The 21,203-nt window shown below is 41.9% G+C and overlaps 1 protein-coding gene across 1 annotated transcript in view; it reads left to right on the forward strand.

Moving 5' to 3' along the window:
• The first annotated feature begins 5,128 nt into the window (after window positions 1-5,128).
• LOC308138553 (uncharacterized protein) overlaps window positions 5,129-21,203 on the forward strand; it is a 129,197-nt gene continuing 113,122 nt past the window's right edge. The window contains exon 1 of the mRNA XM_080507722.1: window positions 5,129-5,964. Coding sequence (XP_080363848.1) covers window positions 5,896-5,964 — 69 coding nt within the window. The 5' untranslated portion in view covers window positions 5,129-5,895. The remainder of the gene's footprint in view (window positions 5,965-21,203) is intronic.

The following is a 21,203-nucleotide window of genomic DNA, read 5'->3' on the forward strand; positions in this document are numbered from 1 at the left end:
GACTTTGGGGACGCCCTGTCATTGTCATTGTGAGCATGTTAGGATGCTGATGTCCTTAATCTAAGTCTCACAGGCTTGGCTGTGATCCTTATAAACACTTAATTCTTGCGTCTCATATTTAATATGCAGCCCCCAAAAACGTGACTTCGTTATCTGACACCTCTGTGTGACCGTAAATTGGGTGTTTTTACACATCTTTTTAGCCTTTGTCTCCATTTCTTCACATTACCATAAAGCGGCGGATGCCCTCCACGATTTCTGGGCGAACCTTTCACATCTGTGCTTTAATGCGAGCGTGAGCAAAGTGCGATCTCCCTGCATCTCGTCATGTGTCTGACTGCAAGTTTGATCAAAGTCACATAAATGACAAATGAATCAGACATTGTCTGGTCCTCGCCTCAAGGACAAGTCCCTCAGTTGGTTGGATAATGGAAACTGTACGCTTATTTAATGTTTGTCTTTGTTAATCTTTCAGTAATTACTGCTGCAGACATGATCAGAAAACCTGATGTGAAGCTCATATTATCTTTGAACTGGCAACATGAAAAGAAATCAAGAAATCTTGCATTTTTGTACACACATAAAATGAAGTACGTCACAATTTCTAAATAGTTTTCAGACGTTGTAAGCAGTCGCAGCTTATTACAGCTTTTCCAAGTAATTAAGACAGCAGGACAACCTGTGTAACTGTATCCCACTTAGTATGGATTGGTAATCATGGAGGACCTCAGTGACTGATAGCCCTGCAGATAACCTGCTGATGACACTATAGATAACCTGTCTCTCCTTACAGTGATGCCCTGTGGGCCCCTCCTGCATGCAACTGCATACAAACCCTTCAGTGGCTGAAAGTGGAAATGACTCTCGGGTCTTATTCTCACACCGGATTATGACGCTGGTCCGTTTATTTTGGTTTATTTGATTCGATTCAATATCGGAACTGGATCAGTAATGAGACCGAAGAAGTGAGTGACGCGACTCTGTACCTCCGTCTCCTTTCTATTCATTCATTAGTGAGTCTGATCTGTGGCTCTCTTTCAGTTTTCATTCCTTGCACCTCATCATGAGAGTAACAGGTTATTCAGGGACAATCCTGCAGCCTATTTACTCGATTACTGGGAGGAGACAAATACCTCTTTTGATATGGAAATCCAACATTCCCATCAACCACATAAAGGTCCACAGAGCACAGCGGGAGTCGCGCATATGTTTGTTTATGAGTTGCATCAGCAGTTGCAACCGCCAAACGAGCCAATTTAAGACTAAGAGACGATGTGTCACTTTGCAGGAATTGACACTGTATCCTTCAAAAATTTTCATTTGAATCCATCACTGAAAGTGTTTCAGCAATGACTGAACATCCTTGAAGGGCCTATTGTCAAACTGTTGTATTGTAGGGCACAAGGGTTAGTGGGGTGTAGCAGGCACACTGCAAACTGCCTGCATCTTGCCCTGCTATAATAATCAGCCCCTCTAGAATTTTGTTGCTGCCTTTTTGCGGTTACATCCTTCAAAAATACATTTTCAGAACAATTTTCTAAAAACCGAAGTGCAATTTGGCAGACAGTGTCCAATTCATATGCAAATTAACAACAAATGCTTCATCACAGGATGAAATATTAATTTCCCTAATAATCCCTTAAAGTGAGTCAAGAAATCACTGAGTAATAAGTACAGCAATAAGTGGTATATCTTGGTTATTTAATTGCAATGAAAACATTTGCTCCTGTAATATTGCAAAAAAGTCCTTTGTGGTTTGACCTTTCGGAGAAAATGACTACAAAGTGACATGTAATTCTCTATTCTATCTATTAAATCTATTATTCTGTGATATTTGTTGCAAAAATGACATAATTTTTCTATACTGCAGTACAGTCTAGTACAGCTTTTTACTACAGGTCATTTGTAGGGATCTGAAGGAATTGTTGAGGTAGCTATCATGAGTAAGGAGCAACTTGTTTTGACACACCAGACTTAATTTTTGTGCTTTTAGACAAAGACAAACAGATGTGAAGTATTAAATTGTGGAGGTGATGTTCCTGGTATGAGGTGTGGGGGGGATCGTAAATCCTAATAAATGCTTGGGTGATGGAGCAGCCGCTAGCAAATCAATAATAACCACTGCTGGCATAGACTTGATCGGTGGGACCACACCCTGCAACAACACATACTGACAGAGTGCACGAGCACCCACAAAATATGTGGTTCACACATTTCTCGATCAATTTCACACTGATGATGAAGGGTATGTACCCAGATTAGTGTATTTAATGTATTAATCTAACTGTAATCCATCCCCACTGTCACTCTGAGGACTTCATCTCATATAGGAGGGAATGAGAAGAGAAGACGATAGACCGGAGTATGACGATCTTCACTGGAGGTCATCATATATCACTGGTGCCAAAGCTGCGGGAATTAAAGAGTTCAGAAAACCCATTAAGGATGAATTCCTGTTAAAAAATTCTACTTTTACGATGAGAAGAGTGAACTGAACTACAAACAAATACTTCATTGAATACGGTCGTAAATCTGTCCCTGAATGCATTTTTAATCATTTTTATTAACATGGTTAACAGCTTTTTAGCCCACGGCAGGTACACTCGGTACACTTCTGAGTAACTTCACTCAACCTGTTTTCACTGTGGTGTCATCAAAAGTAATTACGTGCACAAGTTTGGGCATTGTATCAATGACACCACGTAAACGCCTTGTCCTGATTGTCTTACTTGATTTTAAGTGTGTAATTATTGTAATTATGAACTTTAATCAGAACAGTTAAACTAGCTTGATTTATTTATTAAGTAATAATGCAATCTGTTCACAGCCGGAGCTTGTTGTATCTCCCGGCTCTCAATATAATCTGTCAAACAACTTATAGAACATGTGTATAATTTGAGATTTTTTTTTTTAAATGCTCTGCTTACATGCTCCAAAATTACAGCTCAGACTCAATTAAATAAATTTTTGACCCCTTGAGGACTGTATTCCAAGATCTCTGAGAGTCTATATTGTATTTTTGGTAACCCATTTCTCCAGAGGTTTTCACATTTTTCACTGTATGCATATTATCCCTTGTTTGAAAGCTTGCTTTCTCTACAAATAATATCTTCATCTTATGATAAAAGTACAGCCCCTGAAGTAATAAGCAATGATACTGTGTAAAATTTTCCTCGGTAGTCGAGCATTTCCTACCTTTTGTCCATTTCTTTAGGTCCAATACAACTCCAATGTAATTCTTCTTGTCCCCATGCCTTTCGTAATAATCCACCATATAAGAATACCACAACATATTGTCCATCTAATGCTCTCGCTTTGGCATTTGGTTATGTATAATCACAGAAAATCAACTCAAAATAGCTTAAGAGGTTCATAAACGTTTCCCATGGATTTACATTTTTAGGATTAGTGGCATTCAGGGGAATGAACCATTCTCCCACATTGACCAACACACATTTTCCTCAACTTGCTTAGGGGAGCAGTGATAAAACTACACACACAGTGGTTCGTTAACAGCAAACAGTTGAGGAAGGAATTAGACCTTTGGTAAACATAATCTAAAATCAGCTCTGGTCTCATTTTCAATATTATCATCATAGAAATGCAATGTGACAACAAACTAAATCTAAATCACGAGATTTTTTTTTTTTTTTGCACAAATATACGGTGGCTACTTTCTGTCAAAAGTGGTCGAAGAATGGAGAAGCGGTATACTTTTGACAGGTTTATGGGTTGTTAAGGCTCAGTGATGCACTTGGTCTTTTGTATTTTCCACTTTACAGCTAACAGAACTGTTGCCAGATATACCACAGCACAACTTCAGAGGTCTAGTGGACTCCATGTTTGGACACGTTAGGTTTGATTTAGCAGCAAAGGTAAGAAAGACACAATAGTGAGCATGTTCTATGAGTGATCTATGGACATAACCAGGTAAAGATAACATCACAAAAAACTCAAAATGCAGTTTTTGTCAGCAGAAGATGGAAATATTACTGAAGAATGGCTTTGACTGACCCCTGCAGATCACCGATCATCTGAAATCCATTATAAGAATGTCTCTATATATTATATATATATATTGTCTTGTTATGTCTAAGCTAACTACCTACCAGCTGAAATAAGCTGAAAAATCTGCCCTGTGAGCAATTTAATCATGTTTAGGCTCATTGTGTTCCTTCTGTTATTCATTTGAAATGTACGTTTGGAGAAACCCTTTGGGATTCTGGATTTAGCCTCTGCTGGTTTTAATCTCTGTTGGTGGCCAAGGCCTAATTGACATGAAACAGCATGGTGGTGATGGCAGGAGCAGGAGGGAGGGAGAGATTGTTAACAACAATATACCCCCCCAAGAATAAAGAACCCCTTGTTTGGAGGGCAATCACAACAAACCCTCCCTCTATGTGCCTCTGTCTGCTCCTCATTTGTTCTTTCATTCTCTCCGCCTCTTTGGTTTGGCACTTTCACTGATGCCATGTTTTGGGTTTTTTTCTTTTCTTTTTTTGCCCTCCCCAGTTACTCCTCATTTCCTACTGTCACTGTGTCTCCCCCTCTTTTCACACCCTCCTCCTCCTTCTGATCTCTAGTATTGTGTCACTCAAGGCTTCTTGTTCTCGTTTTCTCCCCTTCTCTGTGATTCACTTGCTCTCGCTGCTGCCTCATTAGCTGGATGTTTCGTTGGTGGGGCTTCTTGAATCGGGGAAGGCGTGGTTTTTCTCTCCTTTGGAAGTCTACGTCTGTTGGATAATTCACTGGCTATTGGTTGGGTGGGTACTCGGGTGGAATGAACCCTTGGTGCTCTTGTATGTCTGCCCGTGCCTTCGGCTCACGCACAGACCTTTGCACGTTGCACTTCAGCCCAGTCAGTCAGTGCTGGGCGCAGTTCTGTTCCAGTTTCCAGTAAGCTGATCCTGCTGGCATAGGCTCGTCGGGAGACTTCCTTTTCTGGAAGGACCTGATGCATCGCGTTAATGATCCTCTCTCTCCCCCACTCTCTCACGGTTCCTCCCCCCTAATTCTTTTACTCTCTCTGTAGCTTTGCTGGCGCGTTCGGAAAGGGTCCCATTTCATATCACAACGCCCGGGCAGGGAGCAACAGCACAAATCATCCAGCCGGCAGAGTGAAGAGACTGTGTGGATCACACACCCCTCTTTCCCTTCTCTTCTCTGCTCTCTCTCTCTCTCTCTCTCTCTTTCACCAACACCAGTAACACACTCCTGTCACTTCTTCTCTCTTCCTTTCCATATCTCCTCGCCCTCCTCACCCTCTCTTTTATTTTTCCATTCGCCGTCTCTTTGTGCGTCTGTGTGTCTCTCTCCTTTGGGAAAGGTGTTTCCAGTCTCCAGCATCAGGTAGGCAGCACCCACTGTCCACTTCTTCGGTCTACTTCTGCCTTCTCCGTCTTCCTTCATCACTTATATAAACATCCTCCACCTCCTTCTCATCTTCCTCCACCATCTCTATCTCTCCGCTCGCCTCCTGCCTCCACACCCTGCCTCTGAGCGCGCCGGAGAGACTCGCCAATTGCGCACGGCAATAGGCAGCAAGTGGGAGTGGACCTCGACAAGCGTGCGTTGCGAGTGTGTGTGTGTGTGTGAGTGTTTGTGTTTGTGAATGTAGAGGAGAGGAAGAAGAAGAAGAGGAAGAGGAGAAGAACAAATAGGAGGAGGAGGAGGAGGAGGAAGGGAGAGAGAGCATCACTTCTCCCAGTCTCTCCTTATTTTTACGCGCACTCCCACTTTGCATGGAACAGTCCTTCCCTCACTGCCTTCTAAATGGACATTTCTGTGGCAACGTTTCACCAGTGAAGACGGCTGCCGCTCTGCTCCACAAGCTCCTACATGCTGGATTTAAAAAAAAAGTGAGACGAGGAGAGGAACAGGGGGAGATCTCCGAATATGAGTGAGGAAGCTAAGGAGAAAGCAGGCGGCGGGAAAGGAGCCCATCGCAAGAAGAAAGGCAAAAAGGTATGAGAGAGGCAGAGCTTTCTTTGTGTAGGAGCGCCTCATTTATTTATTTTTTTGGTTGGCTCTGTTATTCCTTTGGCTCCCTTATGTGTTTTGTGTGGGGAAATAAGAGGTTGATGGATGAGATGGGGTTCATTGCTGAGGGTGGTGAATCCATTAGAAAGTGAGCAAAGCTTTTTTCTAAAGGTAATTTATTTTGAATATGTAGAAATTCACAGTTTGAACATGTGAAAGACTGAGCTGGTTTGAATGAGATTAAACCCTATAGTATTTATTTAAGTACAGTTTGTCCACCTGGTTGTTTTTTGTGTGTGTTTTTTTTCTGGGAATTTTACTGTTAAGTGTCTCTGACATCACTGAAAAATATTTGTTTTGCCTCAACTGGAATTCTTGGAAAAATTGAACTGCCACCTGTCAATCAACACTCATTATTATAGTGCTGATTGAACTGGTTGGTCTGGTTGTTTTGCTGTGGGTGACAGACTGGGGGAGCGCTGGTATGTAAAGGGGGGGAGAGAGAGAGAGAGAGAGAGAGAGAGAGAGAGAGAGAGAGAGAGAGAGAGAGAGAGAGAGAGAGAGAGAGAGAGAGAGAGAGAGAGAGAGAGAGAGGAGAGAGAGAGAGAGAGAGAGAGAGAGAGAGAGAGAGAGAGAGAGAGAGAGAGAGAGAGAGAGAGAGAGAGAGAGAGAGAGAGAGAGAGAGAGAGAGAGAGAAGAGAGAGAGAGAGAGAGAGAGAGAGAGAGAGAGAGAGAGAGAGAGAGAGAGAGAGAGAGAGAGAGAGAGAGAGACTGACTGTACAATGGGAAGCGAGGGGATGTCCTCAGGGGTTAGGGTGGGGGCAGCATAACGCACGCACCGCACAAGCATCTGTGGTACTGTCAGACTAAGTGTGTGCACAGTATGTGACTTACATAGTCATGTTGTTGTGTTTCTTTGGGAGTTGTTATTATGACTTTAATTGAAGGTGTTCACCAAACATGTTTTGACTTATGAACTGGAATGCGTTTTGACCTTAAAGAGTGCTTGATAATTCAGGTTTTAGTTGGTGGGGAAAAAAAACAAAAACAAAACAAAAAACTTAAACATTGCTGTTTGTAGAGTATGTATTGCTAAAGCATGTGCCTGGCTTTGGTCCTGTGTAGCCTGTGCTGTCATTATGGCGACCCCATGATAAATGTGCTTTGGAGGCAGAATGCCACTTATCATAACACAAATAGTCTCGCGATATACACAAGGTACAGTAACGCATCCACAAAGGGTATTTCCCTGGATCCATTGTGCTGAGCAATGTGGTTTTCCTTTGAGATCAGATATTAGGAGCAGGGGGAAAGACCCCCCCCCCCCCCCCCCCAAAAAAAAAAAAGTGGAAGAGAACAAACAAACACAGTTACAGTGGATTGCAGCTATAGGTTTTAAATGGTTGAGTGGAGCTGTTGTTGAGACAGAAATGGATTGTGTATTCTGTATTTTCTCATTGAATAATTGATGACTACTGTAATGTGTGCCTCCCTCTGTGGTGAAGCTGTTAGTCTGGATTCTTAATGACAGCAAAAGACAAGAGGTTTAAGCTTCAGTAAATAATGTTGACATAGTGTGTCTACCGCACAGTAAATGACGGAAAACTGGACCTTATTTACCATTTAAAATATGTTTGTATCTATAAGTGAAAATGATAATACATCATTTAATAGAGACACTTGTCACTGTCAGATTTAGGGACTCTTTGGAAGGGATTGTGAAATTTTGGTGCAGAATATATCAGTATTATGAACATTCTGGAAATTTAACCCAATTTCCCAATAGATTACGATGAAGAGGATTGGGGAAAATTCAGCAATAGGATTATAACCAAGGCGCAAAGTTCTCCCTTTAAGTATTTTCCAACCCGCAATCTCTCTTGCTCATGCTCCAGACTGCATCCATGAAGCTGAAAACAGAAACAAAAATAATGCATGTGGATGCTTTTTGCATATGTATGATGTTTGTTTCCTGCAAGGGCGCATGTGCGCGTGTCCATGTGTGTCTGTGTTTCACCGTGTACGCATGTGTGTGCTGGATAACTATGCCAGATGTGTTAATGATTGTAGCCATGGCAACTAGTTTCTGCTCTGAGCGAGAGATGTCGAGGGTGAGAGCTCGCAGGGGGGGAGGGAGGGAGGGAGAGAGAGAGTGAAGAGGGGGTGGACTGGTGAACTTGGTGGCCAGAACAGAAATATATTTTTCATGAGGCAGCTGCTGTGACGGGTGAAGCTTCAAGGATGCAATCAAATGTCTTTTGACTCAAGGCCCCAGACTTATTTTGATTTATGACCGGGGTCATAAATCAACACCAATCACGGCGTTGTTCTGTTTGCCTTTTTATGATTGTTTGCGCTTGTCATCGTGTGTATATGGGTGTGTGTGTGTGTGTTTAAGTGTAGCATGTCTGGCGTGTGTGTATTTCTGGGTATTTGTCACTGTGTTTGTGTAGCACTTTGATGTTCCTCCGAATGCTCTATGATCTCGGAGAGGCTTAATGATACGAATTTGATGTGGTGATAGAGATAATGAGGTTTACATAACACACAAACATACACACAGCAGGAATTCGGTTGCAGTTATTCCCACCAATCTGAGGCTGCTCATGGGTCATTGAAAATCCTTTTTGTCCAATATATTAACATGTGTTGCTTGTCTTCGGACCTTGTGGTTCTTCATTAGCTGCTCATATTGTACTGAGATCAATTTCCATGCTCACAAAAAAGGAAAATAAGGGGAAAAAAAATTGTGTCAGCAAAGTTAAAAAAGGACCCCAGAACGATTTTTCGTGCAGAATTTTAAAAGAAGCTTAAAATTTTTAAACTTGACTGGTTACAGTATGATGGCATTTTGTCTCCCCTAGTGCAGATGCATTTATAACTATTAAACCAGCGTGCATTTTTCTTTTCAAGAATTTGATAACATCGAGACCTACATCATATACATTAGCTATGAATCTGGAAAAGCTGTGCTAAGAACAACTCTTCACTTCACCAAGGTAAATATGTTTTCCAGATAAATCTCCTCAGCAAAGTAAACATGACGTTATACAAGAGATGCTCCCACTATAAGACTTTAGCAATTTTTTACTGAGTTTATACCCACCAAAAATAAACTGCCCTCAACTGCAAGATGTACTGTGTGTTTACACTTCCTGGTGATTGTGTAAGGAGCAGTGGTGTTTCTGTCTAAACCTAAGCAGCACAGATGCTTCTACTGGAGCTTCTCAAGCATGTTTCTGTCAAACATGCAGAGGAAGGGAGATGGCTGAGGAAAAAGTGGAATTGCCAAAACAGTGAATTTCTGTCACAAACAAGCCACTTTCTTTGGTTCTCCAGAGTGAGTGTATCCTGTTGCTGCTCCTGGCAGTATCTTTCAAACTCAAATCACAACTCCAAGTGGCCCGGATAGTTTATTTACTTGTTGCTATATTTATACTTTTAAAGGACTTAAAAAAAAAAAAGGAACTCTACTGCTTTTAATGCAAAATCGCATTTTTCAAGGGTGATGACTTCAGCTAATTTTGTCCATCCATCCTGTTCTCACTGGACTGCGTACATGTCCCCTTTGTGTTGCCTCTGTTGTCGTGTTTCTAATGAGGCAGCCAGTCAGCCAGGCAGCAAGGCGAGAGCAGCTCTGTTCTTTGTCTTGGATGGAAAAACCCTGCCAGAGACAGAGCCCCGCGTCTGGAGGACTGGTGAAATAAGCTGTTCTGTGACAGTGCCTTCAAAGAGAAATGGCACATCACATCCCCCAGATAACAGCAGGGCACTGGTGAATGTGCTGATGGAAGAAGTGAAGCGTGTGCATGTGTGCGCGTGCGTGCAGGGAGACTAAAAGCTAGAAAGACTGTCGAAAGTGCTGCTTTTGTTTTTCAGATTACGCTAATGGACTTGGCACAGATCAAACCCCTTAAAGGGGGAAAGGTTTGCTGGATGGACTGTTTGGGAAAGAGTGCGAGGAGAACATTTAGCGGGAAGTGAATTTATTGAGTTGATATCTGTCGGGTGATTCGTTCCTATGTGATGATGTCACTTCAACGAAAAGTCAACAGTGTGTTTCTGATGCACCAATATGAAGAGTGTGTGTGGAAAAAAACCCAAAACAAAACTGAAAAGGGGCCAGCGTGAGTTTGAAAACGCCAATTTTCAGCCAGTTCTAAAATGCATAAACTTAGAACAAATTGTAATCAAAGTGCTTTTAAGATTTAAGTACATCACCTTCACCCAAAAACGCAGCACCACAACAAATAATACGTTAAAAAAAAAAAGTGGTTCCCAGACTTCTACCACAGAACTACCAACATTTTCTCAAATTTAATATCAAACTGATCAAAAAAGTTAAAAGAAAAAAGTAACATCTCATTACATTACTCATTAGTAAATGTGCATCATGTCATAATTTTTGTATTGTAACATTTCAATATGCAACATTTCAAGATTTGTCTTTCTGTGCGAAAAAAAAAATTGCTTTCAAAACATAAGTAGTGCTTAAAAAATAACCACATTTTTGCTGTTGTTTTTTAAGCACTACTTAAAAAATACACAGTTTTGCAAATTCAAACAGGATTTTGTACCAAAGAAGTCCTGACAGACTGTGGTGACTCGTATGTGGGCATGAGGTCTATTTCTCTGCTTCTGGTATGGTAGGTTTTTTATATAATGGATTTCAAGAGTTATGGGTTATGAGTTATTTGTAGTGCATATTCCAGGTCCCGTTATGACTGGCAGGGTGGATGGAAAAGAGTACAGACTTTTAATGTCAACTGACACTTTTGGGTTTTTGCTTTTCTTATCAACGCATCTTTGGCTCAGAGATATGTGCAGTACAAATAGATATGATTAAAGCTTTCAGATGCTTTATCACATGTTTTGATCAACTAATGTAATAGCGTCAGTAAAACCTTATTTTTACAATGTGATCATAATAATGTCAAACATGTGTTTAGAGATTCTTCATCATCTTTTTCACATTTTCTTGTATTTGCAGTGTTCTCAGTGCCGCATAAAAATGTGATGAGTTATATAAAGCCACACACACACACACACACACACACACACACACACACACACACACACACACACACACACACACACACACACGTGCTGTATTAGTTGGTGTGTGTAGGTGTGAGTTGAGTGCACATGTGTGTTCCCTCGGTAACTCTATAAATGTATGCATGCAAGGGTGTATGTGTGTGCGTGTGTGTGTGTGTGTGGGGGGGGGGGGGTGTTCCTGCCATTTTCCTGCATGGATGGTGGATGTGTGTTTGGGTAGGTAGGCGTTGTAGAGCCCGGGCACAGCTGCACGCCCCGGGGAGAGGGCAGGGGGGGAATCGGCCTTGTCAGAGCTCCATCATTCTCAGATGAACTGTCTTCTCCACTGAGGGATAAAGGAGAGGAGCCAGGGGAGGAAGTGGAATGCAGAGAGAGAAGTGAGAGTGAGGTGTGAGCTGGAAAGTGACCGAGGAGAAGATGTAAAGGACCCAGAGAAGAAAGTGCGAAGGAGAAGTGGTTATTTTTTATTTATTTTTTTTTATTTCGTTCTGGAGCACTCCCTTGATCTCCACAGCGCTGGAGGCAAGGTTTAAGGGACCTGTATCCTTCTTCAGAAGTGCTTGTTGGACAAACATCTTCAGAAACGCTTTCAACACACAAATATACTGACATTGGAAATGTGTGGGGGTAAATATTTCTGTGTGGTGCTGCAACAGGTTGTAGAGATGAAGCATAAGGTTGCACAGTTCTCCATAAATATGTGACTTACTATGTGTTTAATTGTGTTGCCGAGTGCTTTAAAATGCTGATGGGTTATTTCATCGCTTTCTCCATAAGTCAGCTGCCCGTGGTTTGTATGTGAGGCAGCTGTTGCCAGGTGCATTGAAATGCTCAAGCAGACTTTAGTTTGAAATACAAATGTAGTACACACAAACAAACGCAAAGCCACACACACACTCAGTGCAGATAGAGACAGAGTGGCCTTGGCGGGCTAACAAGGCTTTTGAACCAGACATAATCAACAGAAAAGCCTAACAAGGACTTGCCACTATTCGCTCAGTCTATCCATCCCTACATGAACCCCCCCCCCCCCCCCCCCCCTTCCCTCCTCCAACAACAAAAGTAAGCAATTTGAAAAGCCTTGCATATTTTTTCTCTTCTAAACTACGTTGGCAAGAACAAATCAATACCAAAGGGACTCGAGTGCAATTTAAAGTGAGCTTCTCGCCAGGTGAAAGCCAGTAAATAAAACTCCAGCCTTTTAAACACATGTGAAAACCTGTCGGTAATTATAAGAGGACTAACCTCATTCTGTGGAAAATGAAACTTTTTGGGGCGACGTGGTTGTAATAGAAATAGACCAACATCAGAAAAAAACCAAAACAAAAATAAATAATAGTTAACATAAAATCTGAACATGTATAAAATCAGCATACCATCTTGAGGCCAGTGTTCAAAATCACATGTTATTGCAATGCATTACTTTTACACTGCTACTTTAGGCAGTCATGTGATAACAACTGACATGAAAATAAATATTAAGTAATTATTTCTTTGTCATGAAGCAGTTGTAGAGCTGCAGACCTGCTGCCTCTCGGTTCTCATGAGCGAAGCTTCATCTGAGGCTGTTATTGCATGATGACTATTTCACTAAACTCCTGCTGACAAGATGAACTATGCCTCATTCATCATGATGAACTATCTCTGTCCTCCTGACGGCAATATAAACATTTCAGCTGTAGGTAATGTCAACTTCAATCTGTAGCCACACTGATTCACTTACCAGCCCTGTCCACAGCACAGTTGTGGTTGATCTGTGTTTATTGGGATTATCGGCTCCTTAATCCATTTCATTTGAGAAGTGCTGACATCCAGAGTCCAGAGCATCTTCCTCCTACTAACTGCTGTAACTTGAGCTGAACGTAATGAGTAAATCACTTATTGAACTTTACCACAACTCGCTGTCAGCTTAGTTGAAGTGCCACAGCAGTAACACTTCACAGTAATCTAACTGTGTACAATACGACGTTCTAACTGAAAGAAACCAGGGAAACATCGAGTGTTCCGTTCAAGTTACGAGTTAAGTTTTTATTCCAAGTGACTGGTAAAGGGACTTCTCTCCTTTTAGAAGTGCGAACCGGAATCAAGCGCCAGTTTTCTTGCAGCACACTGCTGCTGACCCAGACTGCTTCTCATTTGAGATTCTTACAATGTAGTAATGTGTATCCTCACATCCACTGGGCGAGTATTTTCCTGGCAGTCACGTTTGCCCCAAAGTCCGGCGGTTCTTCCGTTTCCCGCAGCTTTTTTCCGCCAGGGTCTTTACATCTCACTCTGCTGTGCTCTTTCCATTCTTCCTCTCCTCCTCTCCCTCTCTTTTCTTTGCGTCTTCAAAAGACTCCACTGTACGGAGTCAGTGATGGAAAACAAGAGGAAGAATATGATGGCCAAATAGAGAGTTTCACTGTCAGATTTAGAAACTGCTTTTATCTGGTTCGGAAGCCTCCTTAAGCCTCTCCTGGCCCGGTGTCGCCATAGCAACGGTTAAATGAAACAGAGCAGGATAACAAAAGCTTTTGTTTGGTACTGAATGCAATAACAGTGCTTTATGTTCACCGTGTCCTGTCGTGACCACTGCTTTGTCTCACCTTTGTTTTTCCCCCTTGTCCATTTTAATATCGGTGCTTTTACTACGGCTGACAAAAAAAACTAAACAAAATAAACACACAAAAACCTAATATCACTGGTTTATTTATAGCCCCATACTTGAACAGAGTGAGTCACATATGCGGCGCGTTAATTGTCATTCACAAAAAATTATCACCATGAAAACTGATGTTTGAGTTGTTAGCAAGGCTCAGGTTGTGAAGTCTGGAATAACAAAGACACTATTGCACTATTCCCACTTCAATTCCTAGAGGAAGGACGTGTCATCATGTGATGGTTTGTTCCCAATAGATTTGCATAGTGAGCGGCTGTGGGTGCAAACATCTAGATGTCTATTTCAGATTTCACAGCAGTGGCCCTTCTATGACCTGGTGAACAAAATTCACTGTGAAAAAATGGTGGTCTTTTGTTCTCAGGTGTGGTTTATTGAAGTCGCATCGTGTATATTGGGTTCAGCCATATCTACAGTGGACTCAAGCCAGATGGCTCAACCCTACGTTTCTCTGTGTGATGCACAGCGAAAGCCTGTAAGTGAACAAAATAAGTAAATGAAATGAGAAATGTGGTAGCTGCAGACTCTCTTAACGCTGCCGTGTGGCGAGACCCTTCTGCTGGCTCCCAGCTTGACCTGGCCTCGTCTGAAATCCAAAATGTCTGACGGATAGCTGCTGAACTGAGGCTGTGTGATGAAATCGCTGAAGTCAGAAAAGCAGGTGAGGCTAACGTGACAAGACGCATAAGGCTCAGCAGCCATTATCTTCTCATTCATGGATGACTGTTGAATGTCAGGATCTCTATGTGGATATTTTTGAGGATACTCGAAGGATGGAAAATACTTCAATTATTAGCCGTCAGAAACAGAACATTTGTGAGGAAGTTGTCGCTGCCGCTGAATAATTTTAGAGCACGAATTCATTATTTTGTTGCTGTTTGATCATTATCTTGCTGATGTTTGAAGTGTCAATATACAGCATAAAAATGACAATGAGAAATCTAGGCAGTTTGAAAGTGCAGTACATGTTGACACTGCCAGGATCACACTTCGGACTCTTGTATCTCAAGCTTTTTTTTTTTTTTTTTTTTTTCAGATTTTCCATTAGTTTTCTTTTTGGGCAATCTCTCCTGCCATTTTATCCATGCTCAATGATAACACAGTTTGAACACATGAACACAGCCCAAAACACTGTAAATTATTATCTAGTTGTTGCACGCAGAGGTTTTATTGCAGGTGTGAAAAGCAAATTTAACCGGCTGTCATTCATCATTTCACTGAGCAGATGCAAAGCAAAATTGCATAACTTACAGTCCTACGTGTGATGCTTCTGTTGTATTACTTCAGTAGCTGTTGCACAATTATAGATGTAACTTCCAAGAGACAGTTATTCAGACAGATGACATTAGTTAAAATGAATAATTGGCATTGCTGTGAGTTCAGCAGGTTGCTTTGAAAGGCTCAATTTCCCTGCATTAGTGTGCCATTGTTCTGGGAGCCTGTCAAACACCTGCCCCGGTGGGAAAGGAGAAACTCTGTTTTGAGGATCGATGAGACATAAAGGTAACAGTCGCTATTATCGCTCTGGTATGCATATCAAATTTTGATGAACAGTGGGATTTCCATCAGCTTTCAGCAGGGGTTTCTCAATGTTACGCTTCCTTATTCATGGTTGAGAGGCTTTTTTTTCCTTCTCTTTTTCTGGCTGTCTGGTGGCATTCTGCAGGGGCAACCCGATCAGTGGGCTCCTGAAACTGCACAGAGGGGAGGTTGTGGGGGCGGACCGACGTATGCTGGCTGCGAGGACCATGTTAAATGTTCCCCTTTTTAGATTCTGGTTCAGGGATGACAGCAGCATAACGTGAGCCCTGAGGCAACACCACCTGAGCCACACAGTACTCCAGCACAGGGGAAGTGAATTGGGAGGAATGAGTAAGTACGGAGACAGACGGTGGAGGGAGATGATGGATGAGTGGGAGGGGTGGGCTGGGAAAATCACATCTTTAAAGGAGAGTGAACTGTAGAGATTCATGACAGGTGAAACCAAAGCCATGTAAAGCAAAGGCAGGAATGGGAGGACAGGAGAAGCGGATGAGTATCCGAATGCATATGCTCATATGTACGTACACCTAAAATAAACCGCCGAAGATGCATGCATGAGACCCACATTCCCAGAGGATTCAGTGACAGGGATGGCACAGTTTTTCTCTGTCACAGTGTTACATAACTAAAAGAATCATCTCCTCTCTTCTGTAGTAAAAGTGTGACATTTGTCAGGTCTGAGTGCAGGAACAAAAATGTTCACCTCATCTATTCTCCGGCTCTCAGCTCCAGTTTCCTCTCACGGCTTCAAAGCTTCGGAGCCAGGCCGATGGCATGATACTGATATTGATAACTCAATTTCTGTTGAAGACAGGCCGGTGTGGTTTCGATTTGATGACATTACACACTGCTCAGGCACAGAGTGAAAGGTGTGTGCACTATGCATTTATCAGGACTTCCATTAAGCCAATTTTTTTGAAGCCGGTGAATCTGTCTTTAGCTGCTGCAGGCAAAGTTTGTTCGTTAATGATCAGATATTTTTTAACCGTGTCCTAATTCAGACGAGGGGTGGACTGTCAAGGTTGCCCATGAAGATCTAAATTTAGAAAAGACTGGATTAATGGTGGTAGTCCACCTCAAAGTGCCACTCTAGTCGCCCAGCATCCATGAAAGCAGAAACTATGGCAGGGCTCTCAAATTGCGCTAGATCTAACGTTAGTATTTTTTTTTTTTAATTTATATAATTATTCAAACATTCGCATTGTTAACTTGTCTATCATCCTCCACATGGCTATATGCTTGGGACACAAAACAACCAGCCATTGTTTTTTTTGGGTTTTTTTTTATTCCCGGGCATGAACATTCTGACTCCCCCACATGAGATACTGCGAAGAAATTCCAATTGTTATATGTGCTTTGTCATTTTCTAAAACACTTGCTTGTCTCAATAACACACCTCCAATGATGTCATCGGTGGTTTTGATAATCGACTGCGATGAAATGGCCCATTTAATGAAATGCTGCATGCACGCCCGACCAGTTTCCCCCGTCATTTGTTTCCCCAAGCCATCACTTTATTTTGTGTCTCATTTCGGCAGAATGTGTCATTTGTAGTGTCTGGTATATTTTTGTAATTGTTTGTATTTATTGGCTGTCAGTTTGTCCTGCTACCTAGAAAACAGGCAATCTTGATCATATTTAAGAACTCTTTGGACTGTAAAAAGTTTGAAAAAGCTGTTTGCCTTTTCAGCCCCTCACTGCACATATATTTTATTCTCGGGAAAATGTTGTTGAAAGCTCAATTTTCTCCATTAGAAGATCGTTGCCTCAGAGTGAACGATCACCTGACGCAGGCTGGAAATTATGGATTTTAAAACTGAAGATTGATCACAGTCACACGGCGAACTGCCTCCGAGGCTCAGTCGCCACCCTCGTATACACAAGCTGTAAATATGTTTGCTGCGTTTGCAATAAAACTGAGACACCAAAACAACATTTCCCATGGCGTTGATGATTCATGTGGGAATTGCCCGGGAGCGGAATGCAATTTTCACCCACATGCATGTTTCATGTGGACATGCTGTGTGTGTGCGCGTTGCGCAAGGCTGCATGTAGGAAGCAGAGGGCTTTTGTCTGTGCACGTTGTTCTATCCTGACAGTTGACAGAGTTTCTCCTGCCCTGTGGTCAGTGGCGGCACACATAGTACGTGACAACCTCCAGCTGTGAGGCTGTGAGTCTGCTAATGAGATATCCTTTGGTCCTGTGTGAGTGTTTTTTTTTTCAATGGAACGACCGGAACAACAACATAAATATCTGACAGGGATTACTCTTCATAATATGCCTCATAAAGCATTGGATGTAAAATGGGCTTTAAAGGCCTATTTTATTAAGGTGAGGAATAAAATAGGTTGTAAAACTAAAGAACAACTTGTGTTTATAGCACATAAAGGAACTTACTGAAGTGTTCTTGCACATTTTCTTGCCATTTGATGACAAGAAAATTATCATTCCTGTAGAAACCATTGATATTACGCTCGTTTGTAACACAATTATGCTCAAAGCAAATAAAACCACAAGTAAATCAGGACTGCATTTGATTATTATGATCATCAATATTTATTTTTTCTTGATGAACTAAGTGGCCTTCTAATTTGCTGAAAATGTTGGTCATCCATTCCCAAAGCCCAAGAAAACCTTTTCAGACTTCACGTAGTACAACTTCAGCAACCTCTAAGTAATTTACACGATCAGTCACATTCACCCATTCTCACATTCACACTCAGTTGTGACAACTGCAATGCAAGGTGTGTGCACACCACTGGGAGAAGCTCTGGTTTCAGTTTCTGGAGATCGCGCCATCAGACTGGTGATTTTTGTTTTGAAGAGCCTGCAATATATAAAGAATTTAAATATTATGTTTGTATAACAATCCTAACTTAAAGATAGACTGAAACTGATTAATAAATAACTCTTTATTAAAACAAACACTTTATTAAAACTCAAAACTAAAATAGTTCTTTAAATTACTGGACTTGAACATTTTTAAAATGCATTTATTCTGAGCGGACTTTTACGTGAACTTCTCCGCTCAATACACATTCTTCAGTCCGGTGTCCCCACTGAGGGAGCAAAAATAAAATCCCCCTGACTCTTGATTTAATGTGATTAATATGAGCAGGTAGGAAATGAAGGCAGGTAAAAAGAGCCAGTGTAGGCAGTGTGTTGGGATACAGCGCAGAGGGTGAGGTGGTTGTGTTCGGGAGGCAGCTGGGGGGAAGAGGAAGCTGAGGGAGAGGAAGGCTAAGTCTTCACCCACTTGTGTCATGAATAAATCACTGCTGAGATCTTCGTGCTGTCTAGCTCCGCGTAGACCAGTAGCCTTTCATAGTTATAGCTCATCCCCAGATGGCCTAGTTTACCCACAGAGAATACGTCGTAATTTACCAGCTGGGGACTTTTTCTGATTGCTTCATCCATCATCAATTACCAGCCACAACTGAAGTAAGCATGGGGAAGCCAGCCAAGCACCGAGGGCATCCCCACTATTTAATGTTACCTGGACAAACAACATAGAGCAATGTAAAGGCCAAAATGCATGCCACGGACAAATATAAGCTCCCAGCAGAAAGCACTGACCAAGTACTTTGTACAGGGATTGAGAGAGCTGCAACATCCTGTAACATTAAAACATAAATGCCTTTTGAAAAATCACTGCCTTCTTTAATACAGCCGCAGAGGGGGATGTTATATAAAAGCGAGTGGGAAGGCACGATCAGTGCCAAATAAAGAAAAGAAAAATTGAGTTAAAATTACTAAATGATGTAGTCTTGTCAGGTCAGTACAGTACTGGGCAGCCCTACACAGTAATGGAGCTGTAAGGGGAACAAAGAGAAACCATTTCCTCCCTTGGTGTCATTAAACAATGGACACATCCTCCTCACTGACCAACATAGCGTTGAGTGATGGTACTGGAAGAACCGATGTTCCTCTGTGGTTGTGGTTCTCAGTATGCGATGTGTGTCTCTGTGTTTTTAAGTTCCTGCATTATAGGAGAACAATGAGGCCTTGTGTGAATCTATAATCTGCATTAGAGCAGCCTGTAAACAAACACAGAAATGAAGAAGTGAAAAAACTGAGGGAGACTCAAAGTGATAGCTTAGGTGCTACATGACCACAAATGGACACGTTTCCTCTTCTCAATACAAAATAACCAGAACAAACAACCACAATAAAAAGCTGAAGACCAGACAGTCAATGAACACAAAATAATCCAAACATAATCAGAAAGTGGTATTGGTGTGGAATTAGAATGATTATTCAAAAGATATTGTTTGCATTATACACAGTCATTACTTGATAGTCCTAAAAGGCCATCCTGAGAACAAATAAACCTCAAATATGAAGTGATTTAATGATCCAATATCTCTCTAAGGAAGAGGTGGGAGTGGATGAGGTAGACTGGATTAAGATGATTAAAATTGTGATTTGTAAGATAGCAAACGTTTGTCATCATCATCATCATCATAAAACTAAACCATTGCTGAATCTAACACAGGCATGGTGTGACTTGCAGTGAAGGAGGGTTGCTGTCATTTATAGTCTCTGTGGTTGAATGGAGTTCGGCCATGAACCAGTCTTGGACTTGACCCACTGTCCTCCACTGCATGTCAAACAAGAAGTTGCAAGCATCTCTCTTCGCAGCTGATGACTGGAGCGTCTCCAGGGTTTCCTGATTGCCCTACTTGATTCCTCCAGATGGCAACAAATGTTAAAAATGTATTTACCCCCCCCCCCCCCCCTCCCCCCCCCCCAAAAAAAAAAGAAAAATAGCATTTTAATTATCTTGCTGTCTTCTATCAGCAGACTTGTAAGAAGTGATGGCCTTTTTATTTCCTTTTTCTTTGAGGGCGCACTGCTGGAACCATGTAATAAATCAAATAACCTCGCAGCACTGATAACATCCTGATTAGCATCACTGTAATATTGGACCTGCGCAGGGCTATGTGTGCCTAAACTTCCAATACGTATCAGATGAAATATTATTTCCTAACAGACACTGACAGCTAATTGCGTGCTTTACCAGCACAGTCACAGTTGGAATGGGATAAAGAAAGCATTAGTATCGATTCTAGGTTCGCCTGTAGCTGCGTAATGTGCTGAGAGCTGCAGAGATGTGGCAGACGGTCGGAGCGGGGGCAAATGAAGTTAACGTGACTTCTGCTCCACTTTCAAAATCAGCACCAGCGAATAAATCATGAATCACTGCAACAAAAAAAGCCATTTGAGGCCGGGACAGAGAGTTGCCCTCTTTGGTTGCTCTCTTGGATCCATGTAACTTTGTAGTTAGATTATCCTGCTGAAGGGTGTTTCATACGAATCTGTGAAGGGATTTTCTCCAGTGTCATCAGGGATGAGATTGGAGAAGGGGAATGATCTACATTTTACAAGGACTTTACCTTACAATACCAGTTAATTGGAGCTGTCAGACTGCTGATAATCTGCGTTTGGAGTGGGCCGTTTGGAAAAAAAAAAGAAAAAAAAAGGCACAGCACAAAAGCAATATTTCTCCGACAGATGATTAGAGGCTGAGCGGGTGTTTGTACAAGTGACAGAAAGAATGAAAAGACTCGTGTAGCAAGTGAGTGAAAAGGCCAAACCCAACAGTGGTTTGTCTGACAGAAAATGTAATGAAACAGATGGGCAATTCAAGAGTTCTCCTTTTGGCTCGCCTTCGATCACTTTTGAAGGCTTCGATTTTTCCTGCACAGGAGAAAGACGAGATTCATGATGACAGCTCTGAGCCGAGGACCAGACAATGGGACGTTCTCATGATGTATTTCATGCCTGTATCATGACATGTGCATCCATGACAATCCACCTGCGTATCGCAATCAATATGCCTCTCAAGTCAAAGAGGGACCTTTGACCTTCAGAGGTTCAAACTCTGGCATGCTGTAATAAAACATCACTGTCTCACCTCCTTTTCTCCTCCCTCTGTACCTCTCGTGCTTTTTTCTCTTCCTA

This window comes from Blennius ocellaris (genome assembly GCF_963422515.1).
Source record: "Blennius ocellaris genome assembly, chromosome: 13".
NCBI classification, from domain to species: Eukaryota; Metazoa; Chordata; class Actinopteri; order Blenniiformes; family Blenniidae; genus Blennius; species Blennius ocellaris.